The 18,709-nt window shown below is 33.6% G+C and overlaps 1 protein-coding gene across 1 annotated transcript; it reads right to left on the reverse strand.

The window, feature by feature from the left end:
* Window positions 1-246: 246 nt before the first annotated feature.
* LOC117915848 (serine/threonine-protein kinase SRPK) lies at window positions 247-12,171 on the reverse strand. The gene is made up of 4 exons (XM_034831568.1): window positions 11,847-12,171; window positions 8,971-9,954; window positions 1,507-1,554; window positions 247-1,336 (listed from the first exon to the last, which is right to left on the reverse strand). Exons 1-4 carry the CDS (start codon window positions 12,045-12,047, stop codon window positions 923-925), a joined length of 1,647 nt encoding a protein of 548 aa, XP_034687459.1. The 5' UTR covers window positions 12,048-12,171; the 3' UTR covers window positions 247-922.
* Between the last annotated feature and the right edge of the window lie 6,538 nt (window positions 12,172-18,709).

Below are 18,709 nucleotides of genomic sequence, written 5' to 3' on the forward strand. Positions count from 1 at the left end.
CTTTTCACCTTTAAACCCTTCTGTTAAAAAATGAACCAAAACTAGGAGGGGAGAGAGAGAGCAGCATAAACAAATATGGAATTGGATTCATGAATGAGAAATACAAGTTTCACATGTGAAAATTTATGGTGACCTGTGTATTTTTCAATTACCTGTGAAAATTTATGGTCACCTGTGACTGATTCTGCTAGTTTCCAAGACTTCGGAAGGTTTATAAGCAATATATGGTAGGATTAAGAGGGCATCTAGGATTCTAATCAACATTCCAATAGCAGAACTCCAGAATTGGAAACATGTCTCAATAACCATGGAACCAAATACAAGGATTCCACTTCTGGAATCCTCGCTGCTGTAATTTACCATTTCCGGTGGGCACAGTCAGCAATCAGCATGGGGGTATATCTCCCCATGGTACCCAACAACTTTTCCAACATAATGATCGCGTAGCAAACGGTCTTCGATGCATATTACAATTACAGAGGGGCCCCAATCCTACAAGAAAATTGTGTAAGTTCTGAAGCAGGAAGGGCGAATCGCCACTAGAGTGTTACATCTTATAAGCGAGCAGAGTGGCCAAAAAAAAAAAAAACTCAAAATCAAATATACACTTTTCATCCAACAAATGTATTATAAAAATTAAAAAAAAAAAAAAAAAGGCTGATGTAAGGGTTTGATACAGGAATCATCACCCAGCACAATCAATCATACATTGTACAAAAAAATACAGAATTGGATCCGTTGAACGCGGAGGGAAGCTTTGACAAAGGCATCTTCAGGTTAGAAAATGCCTGACAAGGGTACTCTTATGTAACTGATGAAGCCACTAACCTTCTCACCCACACTAAAGACCAAATACTTCGAGGTCATCTCACATGGTCTCCAATCGGATATCAAGAGAGAAAACATTCCTTACTAAAAACTTCTAGCTCTGTTTCTGTAGTTTTTGTATAGATTGGGGTTCTTTGTCTGACTTCGAAGGTCCATCAATAGCTATATTCCCCACTCCAACCTCCATGGCCTCCCTCTCATCCCTCTCCCTCTTCTCAGAAACACCACCATCTGTGGCCTTGGGAAGGCTAGCAATGGAGGGCTCACGAAGTCGAGGGCCAGCATTAATCCATGGATGGGTAAGGCACTGAGCCGCAGTTGGTCTCTTTTCAGGGACAAAATCAAGTATGGGAACAAGGAAGTCAGCAATATCATTTGCATCTTGCTCGCTGAATTCATACTTTTCTGTAAGAACCTTATTAAGAGGCCAAAATCGCAGCCGACGGATGTGCCTTAAATCCCCATATCTGTTGAAGAAGTCCCTGGAATAGCGACCACCTAATGCAATCTGAGGGAAATATTGTTCAGCACTTGCAGCAATATAATAAAGGTGTTATATAGTTGGTTTTGGTGTAAAGCATGATAAGGTTATCTAAATCTGTTAGATAGAGTTAGGTGTGAAGAAAGTGAGCAAAACCAAATTGATTTGTTTAAGCGATGCATATGCCATGGTCTTACCTTGCGCGGCATCATTCCAAGAAGCTCCATCATCAGCGCCAAGTGATCCTATAGATAGGGAAAAGTAAAAGAAATACTAAGTCACGAAGTAAAAATCAATTCAAAATTCTGATATCTACTGGTATCAACTTGATTAAAATAAATAAATAAAAATGACAATCCGAAAATTCCCAAAAGCTAAGAAGCAAAACTGAACCTGACCCTGTATTGCCTAGGTACTGGCAAAAGAAACTAATTTTGAAACAAAAAGGCACGTACATCTCTTTGGGAAAAGGAATATCACTTATGAAAATAGTTTCAATACATACCCCATATCTATCACAGGAAAAGCAGCATGATAAAAGAATCATAGAGAAACATTATCCATTAAGGAAAATCATTAGCGTCAAACAAGATAAAAAGAACATTTATAGGCAACATCCATGGATTAAGGAGACATTAACAGTCTGTCAAAATAAAAGGGTTGGGGAGGGCTTGTGGGAAGCTCCAAGTTCAAGTCCCAAAGGAGAATAGGCATCATAACCTTTCTTGAGGCTTCTAGAACAAACAAACCTTCTTTTTAAGTCTTGAACTAGCAACTTTTTCTTTCTTTAGCTCCTCATGTCTGGGATGGGTAGGTAGTTTGTGCGTGTATGTTGGGTGGAGGGAGAAGAGGAAGGAGGATGATGTGGGTGTTAAGAACAGACTGTTATTCATAATCCCTCTCTTTTGTAAAAAGTCACAAGTAATGTCCCCAAACTTCTTCTGATCTAAAATGTTGAATAATTTACATCCAAGTCAATCCAAACAATTCATAGTTTCCAAGCGTGTAATGTGCTACTGAAAGGAAGTCTTTATGGAACAAATCTTAATGGGGAAGTTCGGAGAGGAGGAAGGGGGGTGATGTTCAAGAGGGGTGAGAGAAGGATATGGAATGGGTGTGGAAAGCCATCAAAAATGAATGGGAGGAATATAAAAAACAGGTCTTGCTATTCAGTTGAGAATAGGAGAAGGTTAAATTCTGAAAAGACTTATGGTGCAAGGATTTAACCTTAGAAGAAGCCTTCCCGAACTTATGTTGTATTGCATCTAACAAAGATAGATGGGTAGCAAAGGCATGGGAGAAGGTTGGGGAAGGGGATGGTTGGAGTCCCACTTTTTAAGGCAATTTAATGATTAGGAGCTTGATGAAGTGGAGATTTTCTTATGGAAATTACAATCTTTTTATTTTTATTTTTGATAAGTTCTTGTGGAAATTATAATCTTTGTCAATTAAAAGGGAAGTGGAGGACAAATTGAGATGGGATGAGCCCAAGAGTGGCATTTTTTCGGTTAGATCCCTCTATTCATCCTTCTCCAAGGGAGATAGAGAACCCTTCCGGCAAGGATAATGTGGAGCACATGGCACCGACAAAGTTTGGTTTCTTTGCTTGGGAAGCGTCTTAGGTCAGAATTCTAACTCTTAAACCAACCCAAAAGGGGGGAGTAGACTTTGTTGAATAGGTGTTATTTGTGCATTGGTGAGGAGGAAATGATGAATCATTTGCTTCTGCATTGTTCCAAAGCAAGTATGATATGGCAATTGATATTCTCTCTTTAGAGTGCTTTGGGTGATGCACTCTTCAATTAGAAAGAACCTTTTGCGCTAGCATGGCTCCTTCGTGGAGAAGAAATTAAAAAAAAAAAAAAAAAATCCTAGAGGACCACTCTCTTGTACTTGTTTTGAATTCCCCTGAAAAGAAGGAAAGGAATAGGAGGTCTTTTAATGATGTTGAGCAATCAAACTAAACAATTAAATCCAATTTTATGTTTACTTTTGTGAATTGGGTCAACGTGTACATAGAGGATCACGTAGTGACTTCAATAAATTTTTTTGTTTATGTCCTTCTTGCCTACATTATTTTTTATAAGCAAAAAAGGTATATAATATAAAGAGCGCCTCAAGAACACGTCAAAGTACACGAGACGTACACAAAAAAATGCCTAAAAGCACACCGAACAAGAGAGAACACAAAAAAGCAACACCTTTCTTAACAAGAACCCGACCACTCAACCCGCCAGGTTAGCCCAGTTGGTCAGGGCGAACATTGGTAAGTGTGATCCTAGTAAGTGGCAAAAGGTCTTGGGTTCGAATCTTATCACTGATGATACCCTAAATTTTCCTGATGCTTGTTGTTGTGAGGCAATCAGCACCCCAATGTTTAGGTCCCCATGGAGAGTCTTAAGGGCTTGGCCATGAAAGGTTCCTCGGTTATATATATAAAAGACATAGAATTCATTTCTATGTACATCTTTACCCAAGAAAACAAATTACTACGAAAGGAATTCTTCAAATAAAAATTTGAATGCTCCTCATTATCAAATAGTTTGTGATTTCTTTCCTTCCAAACAATTCAAAAAATACACAAAGGAGCCTACTTTAGGCATCTATTATATTCATCATTTATTGTGTTCAACCTCCTCTTAGGCGCTTTTAATATATTTTCTCATTTGCTCATCAAAAAAAAAAAAAAATTATAATGTGATGCTACATTAAAATCTCAAAGAGGATCAATAATTTGTGGAAATCTCAAGAAAGCCAAGCAATATTTTCATAACCTCACGGCTAATTTGTATTTTTTGATACAAAATGAAAAGATTCATTACTAACTCATTCAACAAATAACAAGGATTAACTATCTTTTAAAAAGATCAGAAAGAGAGATACATGAAGAATGCTCTAAGAGGCACTTAGCTGTAGGATAATATGAAATTCCTAATAAAAACTTCTAGCATAGAGGCACTTAGCCAACCGATTTGCAACTTGATTAGCTAACCTTGGAATTCACAAGGAGCAACTCAAATCTCAAGAGGTCAACTATTTTGCAAAGCCACCTCAATTTAATATATTTATGCTAATAATAAAATGACTACTCAAATCATATGAAGTATTAGGTTATCAAGTACTTGCTTCACGAATGCTAGCAAGAAGGCCATAGTTGTCCCAAGGAATTTTCATGTAATAGCATGCATGTCAATATCTCCTAAGCTAATACATTGCATCAAAATAAATATGCTATGCCCTAATCTTAGAGGGCAGTTCCCGTGTGCCTATTTTAGATGCTTTGGATGGAAAGAAACAAAAGAACCTTTGAATATTTGGAAAAGACAAAACAAAAGAGCCTTTGAAGATTTGGAAAAGAAAAAACAAAAAATTAAATTAATGTTTATGAATGAAGAGACTATAGACCACCTTCTTATTCATTGTGCTAAAACAAGGGTCTTGTGGGAGATATTTTTTTCTTTGGTCAGGGTGTTTTGGGTGCTTCCTTTGTCGATCAAAGAGACTCTTCTCAATTGGCATGGTTTGTTTGTGGGCAAAAAGCACAAGAAGGTTTGGAGAGCAGCTCCTTTACACATCTTTTGGACAGTATGAAAAGCGACGAATCGAATGGCCTTCGATGATAACATGCTTTCGACCCAAAAACTAAAATATTCGTTTGCTTACTCCCTTTGGTCAGAGACAAAGTTGTTTATCGATGATTATCCTCTAACTTTAGTTAATTTTATTGATTGATTAGGCTCCTATTGAGGTTGTTTTAATCCCATTTGTTTAGTTGATTTCCTTTCCTCTTTTGGCCATTTTGGCAATAGGTGTATAGGTATTGTATACCTTGATTCACTCTTTAGGCACCTCTTTTTTAATAAATATATTACTTTACCTATTAAAAAAAAAAAGAATACTTTTATGAAATGGGTTGAATTGTATGTTGATGTTAATCCCATGTCCATGATAGGCTTTGTAAGATCATATTAATTCTAAGTAAGGAATAGGAGTGGGAGGAGAGTTGTTTTTTGTTCATTTCCAACTTCCGCTTTCTTCTTACCTATTTTTCAATGCCATTTGTACACTTTGCGTGTACTTTGTTGCAGCCCTACTGTAGGAGTTGTACTTATTGCTCTCTCTATCTCTCTCTCTCTCTCTCTCTCTCTCTCTCTCTCTCTCTCTATATATATATATATATATATATATATATATTCTTTCTTGTTGCCTATCAAAATAAAAAATAAAACAATCTTTTGATTTGTGTAACTAGGGAGTTCTTATGGGTTCTTTTTTTTTTACCTCTCTTCTTCTTCTTCTGATAGGCAAACATAAAATATATTAATAATGCCTAACAGAAAAGCACACCAAAGTAGTCAAGACGTATACAAAGGATGCTAGAGGCAATGCTTGGGAGTTCCTTTTAGCATTTGTTTCTAGTATAGCATCAATTTGTTAGCCTTTTTCTATTAGAATATTTAGCCATCTCTTATTTTGTATCCTATGCTTTCTACCCTTCCTCCTTTAAAAGGAGGAAGAGTATAAAACAAATATGAGATATCTTTCCAATAGAATGGATATGAAACTATTCCCGCTTCTTGTCAAAAATTATAATTAGAAAAAAACAAAAAAGTTCTTTGTGTTGCAAGATCCTTCCTTTGAGTTTTAAAGCATAATTAAAGTCACTCCTCAAAGAGGAAACTATGGAACCGTCATAAATAAAAACAATGGTTCCCATATCATAAAATTTTTGCCAACCTACTACAATTTGCATGAAAAAACAAAAGATCCTCATAAGCAACAAAAAAGGACACACACAAAATATTTCATGTTAGTCTAATATACATTGACAGTCGTATCTAAATAGCTTAAATTTTCAGAAAAATTGGTAGCCTAAAATAGTACCAAAGTTATGTTAACTAGAGGTCTCAGGTTTGAATCTCTCCTAATCATGTTCTACTCTCTTCTCTCCTATTGTTGATTCCCCTAGCTATTTATATATAGTTCATAATTGCTACTGCTTTGTCTATGTAGAGATATGGGCATACATATGAGGAGGGGAGTTAGCATGATACACATAGCGGATCAATATCCTAACAGCTTAAGCTTTTAAGAAAGTTGGTAGCTTAATACTCCGAAATTACTAGGCAAAATTGGTGGTCACCAAATTTTCCGGCAATATTTGGCAGTTTCCTTAGAAAACTTGTAATTAAGTATCAACTTAGGTGAAAATTTTAGGAGCAAACCCTTCACATATCATCATTTCTAATAAAAGAAACACTATGAATGAGTTATATCCAAACCTCCATGTATATTTCTTATAAAAGAAACACTATGAATGTGTTATATCCAAACCTCCATGTATCTATTTCAAATCAATGGACTGAAAATTTTCATAGGAATCTATTTTATTTTTCTAATTAAGACAGTTTGAATGTCAAAAGCATGAAAATTTGATCAATGCTCCTCATTCATTCTCTTTTTGTCAAAAAAGCATCACACACTCACATAGGTATATATTTTTTAACTATTTTCATTTGTTATGATTTTTTAACTTTGTTTTCTTTTAGTATCCTGCAGATTCTGTATTATCTCTAGATCACTCATCTGATCTTTTTTTTTAACGGGTCACTTGTTTGGTCATGTAATTAACTTTGATTAGATTATTAGCCAGTCAAGAACATACTTACAATGAAATACTCATTAACAGTATTATTATTTATGAAACAAACTTAAATGTGGATAAACTTAGGCAAATGAATGCCAAAAAGGCTGCAGAGTTCACAGTAAGTATACGCCCCAAGTTACCTAATTAGTTGGAGTTAAATAAAACTAATAACATAAAGATGCATTCTATTGAGAGGATTTTTTAACATGTAGCCATCTGAAGGTCATTAGATTCCCAATGGATAGGACATAGATGCATTATACTGTAATGTTTATATTTAGCAAGTGGACAAATACAGATGGGACCTTGCATCATACATCCACTATCACAAACATGCAAATGCACAAATGGTTGTGGAGGTTTGTTGGAGACAACTATAAGTTAGGGAGAAAATGATGGTTGACAAGTATGAAGATATGAACCAATGGTGTTCTAGGAAGGGAAAGGAAATCATGGGAGTGGGTCTTTGGAAAGCAATTAGAAGGTGAAGGATGTATTGAACATTTGGACTTGTATCTCTGTGGGGAATAGAGGAGGAACAAATTCCAGAGTGATATTTGGTATGGGAGAACACTATGAAGACCTACTTCCCAGAGCTATCATCTTCTCACAACAAATAGAGAGGCCATCACCAATTATTGGTGTAGGGAGTGTGGAAGTGGTTCATTGAAATATGAGATGTCTCAGAGCTTTCATAATTTTGAGCTGGAGATAGGGGAGAGTTTCACGGCTTGCATTTACCAGATTAGTGTTAGAGAGGAGAAATAAGATGTTTTAATACGGAAGGTCTCTAAAAGGAATTGTTTTAAATCAAATCCTTTTTTCAGTGAATTTTATCCTGCCCAAATATCTCTTTTCCATCTTCAGTGTTGGGGTTGAATGCCATGTCAGATTAGCATTTTGTGCAGGAACCTTACTATAGTTCAGCTGATGCCACAGGAGAGAATCTTGGTAAATTGATGTAGTTTTTGCAGACATTAAAAGGAATTGGGAAATCAAATTCTTATCTACTATCAGTTTGCTTAGTATTTCTAGGTTTTATTGTTTCCTGCCCTTGGTGTCTTAGCTACTACCTTAGTAAAGGATACACTAACAAGCTGGCATGGTGGCTTACAGAGAAGAGGAGGAAGGTATAGGAATCTGATTTTAAAAATGTTGTTCATTCCTATGCATCTAAAAGGAGTGGAAATTGAAGAAGCGCTAAATGGGTGGAGTTGTTAAGAGATGAAGTTAAGGACTGGTTCTCGAAATCATAATTTTCTTGGTCCAAGGAGGAACTCTCTTAGGGAAGGAAACTTGTCATTTCTAGATTTTAATTATATGGAGGCTGTGGTCTGAACCCCCTTGTGGTGGACCTTCACATTTCCCCTATTTGTTGCTTCATTAGGTGCTTCATGTATACATTCTGTGTGCAAGGTTGTGCCCTCTTTTAAGGGGTTTCTAATATATTTTTGTTTTAATTTAACCAAATAGCTTATCATTTCCATGAGACAAATTCATCCCTGGTCAACACCCATTTATATGTAAATCCCAACAGCACAACAGGATAAAAGCAAGCTTCAATGCACAAACATTAGAAAGAAGACTAAAGTGCATGATATGAACAATAGCACTGAGAAATGACAATAATCTTGATTAAAGATGATGATGTTATTAGCTCTTGGAAATAGTATTCAAGAAATAGAAGTAACTAAATTAAATAGTCCGAGTAGTCAAACAAAGAAAGGACCCTCATCAGATTGGTTCAATCTTTTTATTCAAGTCATTATAAAATCTAGTTCAAACCAGTTAGAACTGGATGACTTTAGCCAACATTATATAAACTGAACAAGTCAACTGAAGCAGACTAATATCAAAACATTCAATAGAATCTAATAGAATGAACTAAAAACGAACAATCCTCACATGCAAAATATAGCAATAAGTGGTAAAAAGATGTTAGAAAGTCAGTTCTATGGACACTAAAAATAGGCATTCCAAGGTCCACAAGCAAAAATTAAGGATCTCTACATACCTCATCCCTATCATAGTTGTCACCACTGTGAGGATCAAAAAGAACATCTCCAGTTACCAGCTCAAAACAAATGCAAGCAAAGGACCATAGATCAGCTGAAGTTGAATATTTAGATCCAAGGATAACCTCTGGACACCTATATTGCCTTGTCTGAATATCATTTGTAAATTGTTTATACGTCCAACAAGCATTCCCAAAGTCAACCAATTTGCACTTCAGATCAACCTCAGCCAACAGCTTCTGCCTAGTGGAACGGCTCCCTCTCCTACGACCCTGATTTTCTCGTCGGACATCCTTTACATCATCAGTGTTCACTGAGCTACTCTTTATCACAGAACTATTTTGTTGCTCCTCAACAGAATCCCCATTTGAGTTTGCATCATTATTTGAATCTTCTGAATCAGGAGCTTTGGCATCTAGCTCAGGATCGTCAGAAGCTTCTTTTCCCATGCAACCTTGAGCCGCCCGCTTAGCCTTTCGCCTGATTTTCTTTTTCTGGTTCTTTGTTAAATCCCCATTCATATTCTTAGTATCTTTTGAAGCTGCAGGCTCAGATACAATTTTATCCCTGCTAGTTGGAAGGATAAGAGAAGCACCCGATTTTCTTGGGTCTTTTGATGGATCAATCATGGATAAAAGTAATACATTCTCTGGTTTCAAATCAGTGTGTATAATTGAAAGCTGGTGATGCAAGTAATCCAGGCCTACTAAAATATGAAAACAAATTTCTTTAACCATGTGTAGGGGAGTTCCTCGGTAATCAGCATACTTGATAAGGGTCAAAAGATTATCCCCCAAGTACTCAAAAACCATACACACATGTTGCCCATTTGGCCCAGAATGCTTAAAATGATCCAAAAGTTTCACAACACATCTCTTGTCATCTGGGTCTCCCTCAGCAATCTGTTTCAGTATGGTTATCTCATCCATGGCTGCCTCAGTATAATGCTTAGCACTCTTTTGAACTTTCAAAGCGACGTATTTCTACAGAATTAGGGTTTTGCATTATCAAAACGATGAACAGTTAAAAATGGAAACATATGGAAATACATAATCTAGTGCTTGACATATGGAAAAAAGGAACAAACTGGAAATAAAACAACTTAAAGTCTAAATATGAAAAAGGAAAAGAAATGGATAAAAACAGCTTCTATTTGTATGTATTACCCACAAAAGCAACAAGAACCATGAATAATAGTGAGGAAACTATACAGCTTAGAAGAAAGAGTTTCATTTCTATAAAAACTTAATCAACATATATGATGATTATCAAAAACAAAAACAATTTTCATTTTAGTTTAATTTCATCAGCTCTCTCAGAAGGAAAACAGAGGAGAAAAGAAATGGAAAATGCAAATCTGAATCTTACGGCTTGTTTGGGAGCCCATTTGGGAGCATTTTTTGAAAATTGTTCTCAAAATATAATTTTCAAGAAAATTCTTAAAACAGTTCTCAATTGTTTTCAATAACAAAATTTGTTTGGGAACTCAAATATAAAAAAACAATTTTCTTGGGAGTATCACCACTTACGTACAATGCACAAGTTTCCAAAATATTTTTTCATATTTTCAATTGTTATTTAGAATATTCGACAAAAAAATTTTGATAGGTAAACTAAAAGAGTATATATAAAAAGGAGGTGCCAAATGTGCATCCCAAAGTATACAGGAAGTATACACCGGTCACCAAAAGGTTGAACCAAGAGAAAAGAGAGGCTACCAAAAAACAACACCCACAAACCCAACAATCAATAAAGTTGATTAAAGGCAAAAAACCGTCATCTATAAACACCTTAGTCCATGAGCACAAAATACAAACAAAAATGTTTTTTAGCCTTTGGTTTGAAAGCTCTTCGTTTTGAAAATCAATTTTGTTTTTTTCCATCCAAACTGTCTAAAAGATAAATAAAGGGGTTCAGGGTTGTGTTCCAAGCCTTTTTGTGTTTTTTGCCCATGAAAGAATCGTGCCAATGAAGAAGGGTCTCTCTAACCGGTGGGGAAAGAACCCCATGCCAAACAAGAAGGCTCCCTCCAACCTTAAAGGTAACCTAAGACCCACCAAAGAGAGCAAACTACAAAAAAGAATAACAGAAAGCACCTAAAATTTATTTTTAAAAACTACTTGTTTTTAGAGCAAATTATCAAAAAATTATTTCCTGTCAAATTTGCCAAATGTGTTATCTGATTTAGAAAACTGACGAGTATAAAACTGATTTCAAGATTAGTTTCCAAATAGGCTTTAGCCTTCTTATTTTTTGGGACCTCAACTAAGGCTAAAATCTTTGCAGCTGCTAACCCAAATATTTTGGCAACCAAAATTTTTAATTCTTAAACTTCCTTATTGCTTGCGACCTGAGAAACCAAAAACCACCTCCCACCTCCCATCCCATAAGTCTCTAATTCAACTATTTTGACATTGTTTTCCCTTTCTTTGAGAAACCAAAACAGCATAAACAAAACAAGATTCAGAACTTGATTCTTTTGTTTCCTTTTCCCCAGTTCCTCAAAAACCAAGCTGAACCACTCAGCGAACACGAAAAGGCAGACTCTCATGTGTCCCAAAGAAACCCAGCCCAATGCAAATCTTTGTCTCAGTTAAAGCAATCATTCCATTTATTTGGTAAAACTAAATAAACAGTTTTAAAAAATGCAAAATTTTCTTTGTTCTCCTCATTTCTTTTCTCTCTTCTTTCGCTCAGTTTTCTCATCAACCAAGCAGAAGAAATGAAGCAGCCTGGCATAATTTATGTGAGTTTGCATCTATTTAAAAGAACAAGACATTCAAAAAAACATAGAGATCCAAAATTTTCTCTTTTTTTTTTTCCTTCCCTTCCAACTTTTTCTCTTCGACGAAACAGGAGGGGAGTAGAAACATACGGATTTTTGAGTATCCCAAGCGAGCCACACGGTTGAGAAATGTCCCCAACCGAGCTTGGCCTGCACCACATAGCGCCCATTCTTGAAGGTATCCCCGATCCGAACCGCATGGTACCCTCCTCGCCTGTAATCTTCCGTTCCTTCGTCTTCCGACGTATAGTCACTGGCCTCGCTCAGATCACCGTTCCGATCCTCCGCCATTGACGATCCTGTGGCCAAACAAAAAACGACGTCGTATTGTACGGTCAATATGGAGTCTCTGGTTGCAGCGAATAAAATTAGGGTTTCAGTGCCGATGGAGGAGCGCAATGATTCGAGAGTCTATCTCGCCGGGGAATAAAAGGGTGTGTGATAAAGACAGCCTGGCCGAGCGGAGGCGGTGCTAACAACGCGCCAAGATGGGCGTGGACATGGCGATTGGGTCCACGATGGCGGTTCGAGTGCCTCCCACCTGTCTACTTGGGACAGCGGCTGCTGCGCTTGATGACGTGGACAGGCGTGCTTGGAGTGCCCGTTACCTTCCACCTTCGCTCCTCTATTCTTTCTAGGATTGAGTTTGGTGAATTGGATTGAGCGAAAAGATTTTACTTTTCCATAACTTCCGTAATTTTATTCCTCATCGCAACATTTTTTGAAAAATTACACTTATAATTAAAATAAATAAAATAAAATAAAAACTGTTAATTTTTATTTATTTATGCAATAATCTACACCTTTGGTCAACCTAAGTTGCTTATCTATAATGTTTTATTTATTATAATTACTTAAAATTTAATAACAATACTTTTAAAGCTTTTGATAGTGTGCACTAAATAAAGAATCGATACTTCAATCCGAAGATACCCCCTAGGGAAATAGGCAAGCTTAAATTTCCCATCATATTATCTTAGATTGCCCAAAGAAAAAAAATGACTTAAAAGAGCTAAGAATCAATTGGATGAAAGAATTTTTTGAAGTTTTTGACTTATAAAATGATGGTAAGAAAGACTACCAAAGAAACCTCATTTTACTCGTGCTTTTGGAATGGAAGTAATCATCCTCTTTAAGATCCAAAATGCCTACTCCAATATAGAATTGATGGAGGAAGCAAGATGTGTAAGTGACATCTTCTATGCTCTAAATTTAGCATAAGAAAAATGTGAGGAGATAATGATAAAAGACAATGTCTTATCCCCTAACTATTACACAAGAATATGACAAAAAATTAGGACTTAAAGGTAAAATCTTAAAGATCGAGAACTTGGTACTATAATGGATTTTCAACAACACAGAGATTCAGAAAATGGAAAGTTAGAGCCAAATTATGAAGGTCTTTATCAAATTTGAGAAGAAGTATAATAAAGTAAATTTGCATTAAAAATGTAAAATAATATCAAACATAAGAATATTAACAATGTGCAAAATCCTTCTAAATATAACAAAAAAATGAAAATTTAAAATAAAAATAAACTTATTTGAATTAAAAAGAAAATTGTCAAGAACTCAAAATAAGGTTAATTTACAAAAATGTAAGTAAAAAATGTAGTACTTACTAAATTCATTGGCATATTAAAATGTGATTCTCTAATTTCTTCAAAATGTTAAGCATTGTTTCATAGCAACTCTAGTCAATAAAAATACAGAAGTAAAGCTATTATGATTTTTATAGTACTAGGAGTATCATTCTCAATGATTGTCGTATGAAAGTTATGAATGCTAGGGTAAGATGTTTGTACCTAATTCTAAATTAAAACAATAATCAAATTAATTTTAATGAATTATGATTAATTCAAATAAAAACTAATTAGCTAACAAATTGATTAGTGATTTTTACCTTAATTGATTCAAGTCTATGAGTTTCACAATCCAATTGCAAGAATAGAAATTGGAGTGAACAAAGGATTCCTAATTTCATTGTAGTAATCTTAGTGTTTTTAAGATCCTTGGTCAATTGAGATATCCTAAGTTTTATAACTGAAAGTTGCATTTGAATTCTAAACGTTCCTTTTAAATCCTTATATCTAATTGTTATCTTTGTAAATGAAAATTATTCAAATTCAAGTATTGGCTTTTCAATCCTTACTACCCTTGTAGATTTGTTTTAGGATAGACAGTAATAAATATATATAACATCGATAACTAGGGGGTAAGGGGTGCCAAGAATTTGTAGTATCTAATTGTTAGGAAGTATCCCAAATTCCTAATTAGTATAGATTCATTTTTTTGTAAAGAATATTATATAGAATATTTCTAGGTTGATGTATCATTGTAATATTAAACTTTCTTATAGAATAAGGAAGGTTGTTGAAAATATCTCTATAAATATTATAGGTCAAGAGGAAAAAGTTATGAGATGGAGATGAACCTTTAGAGACTATACGAGGTGGATAGAGATGTAAGGAAGAATATGAGGTACTCGGTCGAGCTAGAGGACTCGTAGTAAGGTATGTATACAAAGAGTGGGGAAACATGGGATGTTTTGGGAACCCAATAGTTGTATCTGATTTTATCCTCTATAATATTCTTTATTGTATAGTGCAATCATTCTCTCTCATCTGTGGACGTAGGCATGGTTTGTCGAACCACGTTAAAATCTCATGTACCATTTGTGTTGATTGTTTTATCTTTGTGTTATTGAACTAACATTGTTGGCATCAAAGCTTTCGCTATTATAACACTAGTGGTGTTCTATCATAACATCTTCTAATTCAAACTAATAGAAAAGCATTTTAGTCTTATTAGTTTTGCTTTAAACCATTTATCAAATCTATTACTAATCTTGTTTTTCAATTGTCCTCCTAGTTTCTAACTCGGGTTTTCAAATTTCATACCTCAAGATAGCTTCTAACCTCTCAAAGAGATATTAACACAAACATAGTCCCATGAAAGAATGAAAGAACATTGAGGTTGAATCATAAGAAACTAGCAACAAAAATCAATTCAAAAGCATTAATACCAAACCTAATCAATCTTCAATATATTCTCCAAAAGAAAATATAGAGTTCTTAATCAAAGATTAAATGAATGGACTAAGCTCCTAAACCCCTAAAAAAATTGAGTTTAAATAGTTGAAACACAACTTGTCATATGACATAGCTACAATTGGCAAAAAAATTGTAAAACTACACAAAATCCCATAAAACCATCATATTTTCTAATTCCAAACCATTTGGACTCTTCTTAGCCTTAGTTGATGTTTGGAAGACCCCAAAATCAAGGTTTGGTAACTTAGAATTGTGTGGTTCAAAGATGGAAAAGTGGTTTGAAATCAACTTGAGTAGTTCAAAATTCTCAAACTGCATTTTTTGTGTTCTCGTAGTAGATTGAAATCAATTCAAATTTCAAATGGATTTTGAATTCAACTTCTACCATATTTTTGTGCTCCCCTTGTTTGGTTTGAGATGGAGTTCAAAATCCATTATGATCTTCCTCTTTTCTCATTGTTGACTTTCGAATCAAATTCTCAAATTTTGAAAATTTTTAAATTGGACTTTGCATTTTACGTTACTTTGCTTTAAATGATTATATCTATCATGTTTCAACTCTTATTCATGCAAAGTTTGTAGTGTTGAATTTCTAACTTCTTAAGTTTCCAAACTATAATTGGAAACCACCAAAACAACTCACAATAGATAGTCCACGATTTAGTTCAAAGTTAAGGTAGATATAGTTTGAGTTCTAATCCCCTTTTGAAGTTAAACAATGGCTCCAAACTTTCTCCCTCATGGTTTCTCACTCTCTAAACATCTCCATAACCTTCATTCACTCCTCTTTCATGCTCATACCTTACTTTTCTTGCCCTTATTTAAATTCTCGACATTTTCTGCAAGTTTCAAATCTCTCTTGAATGTTCAATTTTTTCTTTTTTCTATTTTGGTTGAAAATGACTTGCTCACTTTGCATTCTTTTTAGCTCTTTATATTGAAATTAAACTCCAAATACGCATTAGATATATAGCTAGGGTACTAGCACAAATTCAAGTTAACATGGGTGATTTAAGCCTTGTTTTGCATTTAATTCATATTGTTAATATGTTAGTAAACCACATATTTATGCTTTACTCATATTTATGAAAGGTTTAGGTTAATTAAAAACATTATTCTTATAGGATGTTTTACAAAATATCACTATGGTTTTAAGAAAACATTAAGGAAAAATATATTAAAAAAAAAGATTTTTTAATGTTTAGTTTTATTATAAAAAAAATATAATTAAAATTAGTTAAAAAGTTTATGCATTTAAATTTGTTTCTTATTTTCTTTTATTTGTTCTACTTTTCCTCCTCATTTTTTTCCTTCACATTTTCTCTCAAATTTTACATAAATTAAAATTTTAAAAATAAATAAATTCAACTCATAACAATATATATATATATATATATATATATATACACAAGATATTTTTCATCAAGAGCATATTTAAAAAATAAAAAATATATTAAATTAAATATTCAATATTTTCCAAGAAAAAAAGAAAAGTGATAAAAGAAAAATTTATCACTCATGTAAATAAAAGAAATTTTTTGGGTTACCTTCAAAGATGTTCAAGAATTTTAATTTGATTGTTTCATTGATAAATTTTATGCTCTAAATTGTGAATGCAACTATGAATACAAAAATGTTCAAAAATTTCATAAAGAAATGATTGAGTTTTATATGAAAATAGTAAAAGAAATTATCATAATATAAAGTGATGGATATAATAATATCAATTAATAAATATCGAACCATCGGTATAGGCTTATAGCAGAGGTTGATGACAGGAAATCAGCCCACTCACAAGCACAATCGAATTGTTCAAAAACTGGGTTGGCCCAGGCTCGGCCCATTATCATATACTTATGTGATGTCCCACATCGAATAGGGGAGAATGTTCCTAGCGCTATATATGTAGAGGCTCCTCTTAACCAAGTAGACGCGTTTTAAAGTCGTGAGGACCCCTTTGGGTCCAAAACGGACAATATCTACACAGTTGGAAGTGGGTCGTTACAAATGGTATCAGAGCACTAAGGGCACTAGGTTTTGATCTTGTTGGGAACTTGAATCGGTTTAGATTGGGGATAGATGAGTGACGCATTAGTTTAAGTTTTGGTTTCATTTAATCTAAGTTATAATGTTTGGAGGTTGTCTCGTGATGATTCGTTATAAAAAGATGTCAATTGACTTAGGTCTCCCTAATCTTCAATATTTTGATGACATATTTGTTAGCTTCCTGATATGTCTATGTTGATTGTTTTATGAAAAGTGTGACTTTCCACATTTCTGGTAAGGTTGGGTTTAGTTTTGAGAGAAAACATGTGATTAGACCATTGTGTATGATCTTAGCTTTATGAGCTAGTTCCTTGCTTGGGAAAGGTTGTTAAGGGTTTTATGCCTATGTGGTGCGAGATGGAAAACATATTATGTTCTATTGATAAAGGTATAGTGAAGCAATTTTAGTATTTGAGAGGTCACTTATGAAGTAGATGAAGAGATAAGAGAAAAACATTTTCATTTATTTCAAGACTCATGTATGTCAAGTTTAGAGGACTAAACTTCTGTTAAGGAGGGGAGAATGTAATGCCCCAAACCCAATTTAGGGGTAAAATCGTAATTTATAAATTATTAATTAATTAAAGTGATTTAATAAGGATAAAAAGGTTTTTTCATATTTAAAACCCCTATATGTAAATTAGATCTTTCATATATTCTCTATTCAGAAAACCCTTTCACATAGAGTTCAGAAAGATCAAAGAGCATAGGGCTGAAGGTTTGAAAGTTTAGGGTTTGAAGATCAATTTTTTAGGTAAGATTTTTAATCCTTAAATTAATATTTTATATTCGTTAATTAGTTTTGAATACTTTACATATTTTTTTGAATATCTCAATTTTGATTAGAGTTTGTTTAATTAACTTTTAGGTCAAAAAGATTAAAAATTTATGAACATAGTTTGATTTATTAATGGAGATCGATAAATTTTGATTACTCAAATTAAATAGATCTAGATAAATATATATATATATAGTTTCGGATGTGAAAATTACATAAAATTGTGAGTATGGAGGTTAAAAGTTTTGACTTTAGAGATGAAAAAAAAAATGATGAAAGATGCGTAGGAAGGATTTGGCATGTTGAAAAAAAAAAAAAAAAGAATTGCATGGGGTATTTGTTAAATTTCGGTAGGAGATTTAAATAATAGTAATAATAGTTTAATGCAAATAAATATTCTTAAAAGATTTATTTTAGATAAGTTAGAAAAAAGGAAATAAATTATTGTTTAGGAAGTTGAAAATAATATTGGATGGTAATAATATTAATATGAGAAATTAATTAGGATCCCTAATACTAAATAAAATATTTTTAGGATTTTCAAATTTATATATTTGGATAAATAATCAACAATCAATATTGTGTATGATATTATGTTAGGTGAGAAGGAAATTTTTCAGAGTTAAATACTTCAAGATTTTGAGTGTTTTTTCAAGGTAAGGGAAATTAATGCAGATTTTTATAAAAGAAAATAATTTTCTTTTTATATTGTATTTTGAAATGTGTAAAAATATCATTTTTATCTTTTCACATAGATCAAATATGTGTTTTGTATGGAAATTATATTTGAAAATCTTCTTTGTTTATGAAAAATGAAAAGTTTGGAGATATGATATTTTGATTTATAAGTTTGAATTAATGAAATAAAGTGTTTGACTCTGGTTCCTATGACCCAATCGACGGGTTATAATTATTAACATTTCTATGGTCCTAATCAAAGGATTATAATAGTTGATATTATATGGCCTTAGTCAACGAGTTATAATAGTTGACCTTATGGCCCCTAGTCAACGAGTTTGTTGACTTTTGATTTTGTTCACCTTAAATAGAACAAATTTGAATCTAGTCACTCATTT

The sequence above is a fragment of the Vitis riparia genome, chromosome 6 (assembly GCF_004353265.1).
Source record: "Vitis riparia cultivar Riparia Gloire de Montpellier isolate 1030 chromosome 6, EGFV_Vit.rip_1.0, whole genome shotgun sequence".
In the NCBI taxonomy this organism is placed as follows: Eukaryota; Viridiplantae; Streptophyta; class Magnoliopsida; order Vitales; family Vitaceae; genus Vitis; species Vitis riparia.

Coding starts and splice junctions, on each gene's coding strand:
- LOC117915848 (XM_034831568.1), bottom strand. CDS start 12,047: ATGGCGGAGGATCGGAACGGTGATCTGAGCGAGGCCAGTGACTATACG. Junction 1,555..8,970: donor ACAACTATGATAGGGATGAG/GTATGTAGAGAT, acceptor CCCTATCTATAG/GATCACTTGGCGCTGATGAT. Junction 1,337..1,506: donor TTGGAATGATGCCGCGCAAG/GTAAGACCATGG, acceptor TATTTCCCTCAG/ATTGCATTAGGTGGTCGCTA.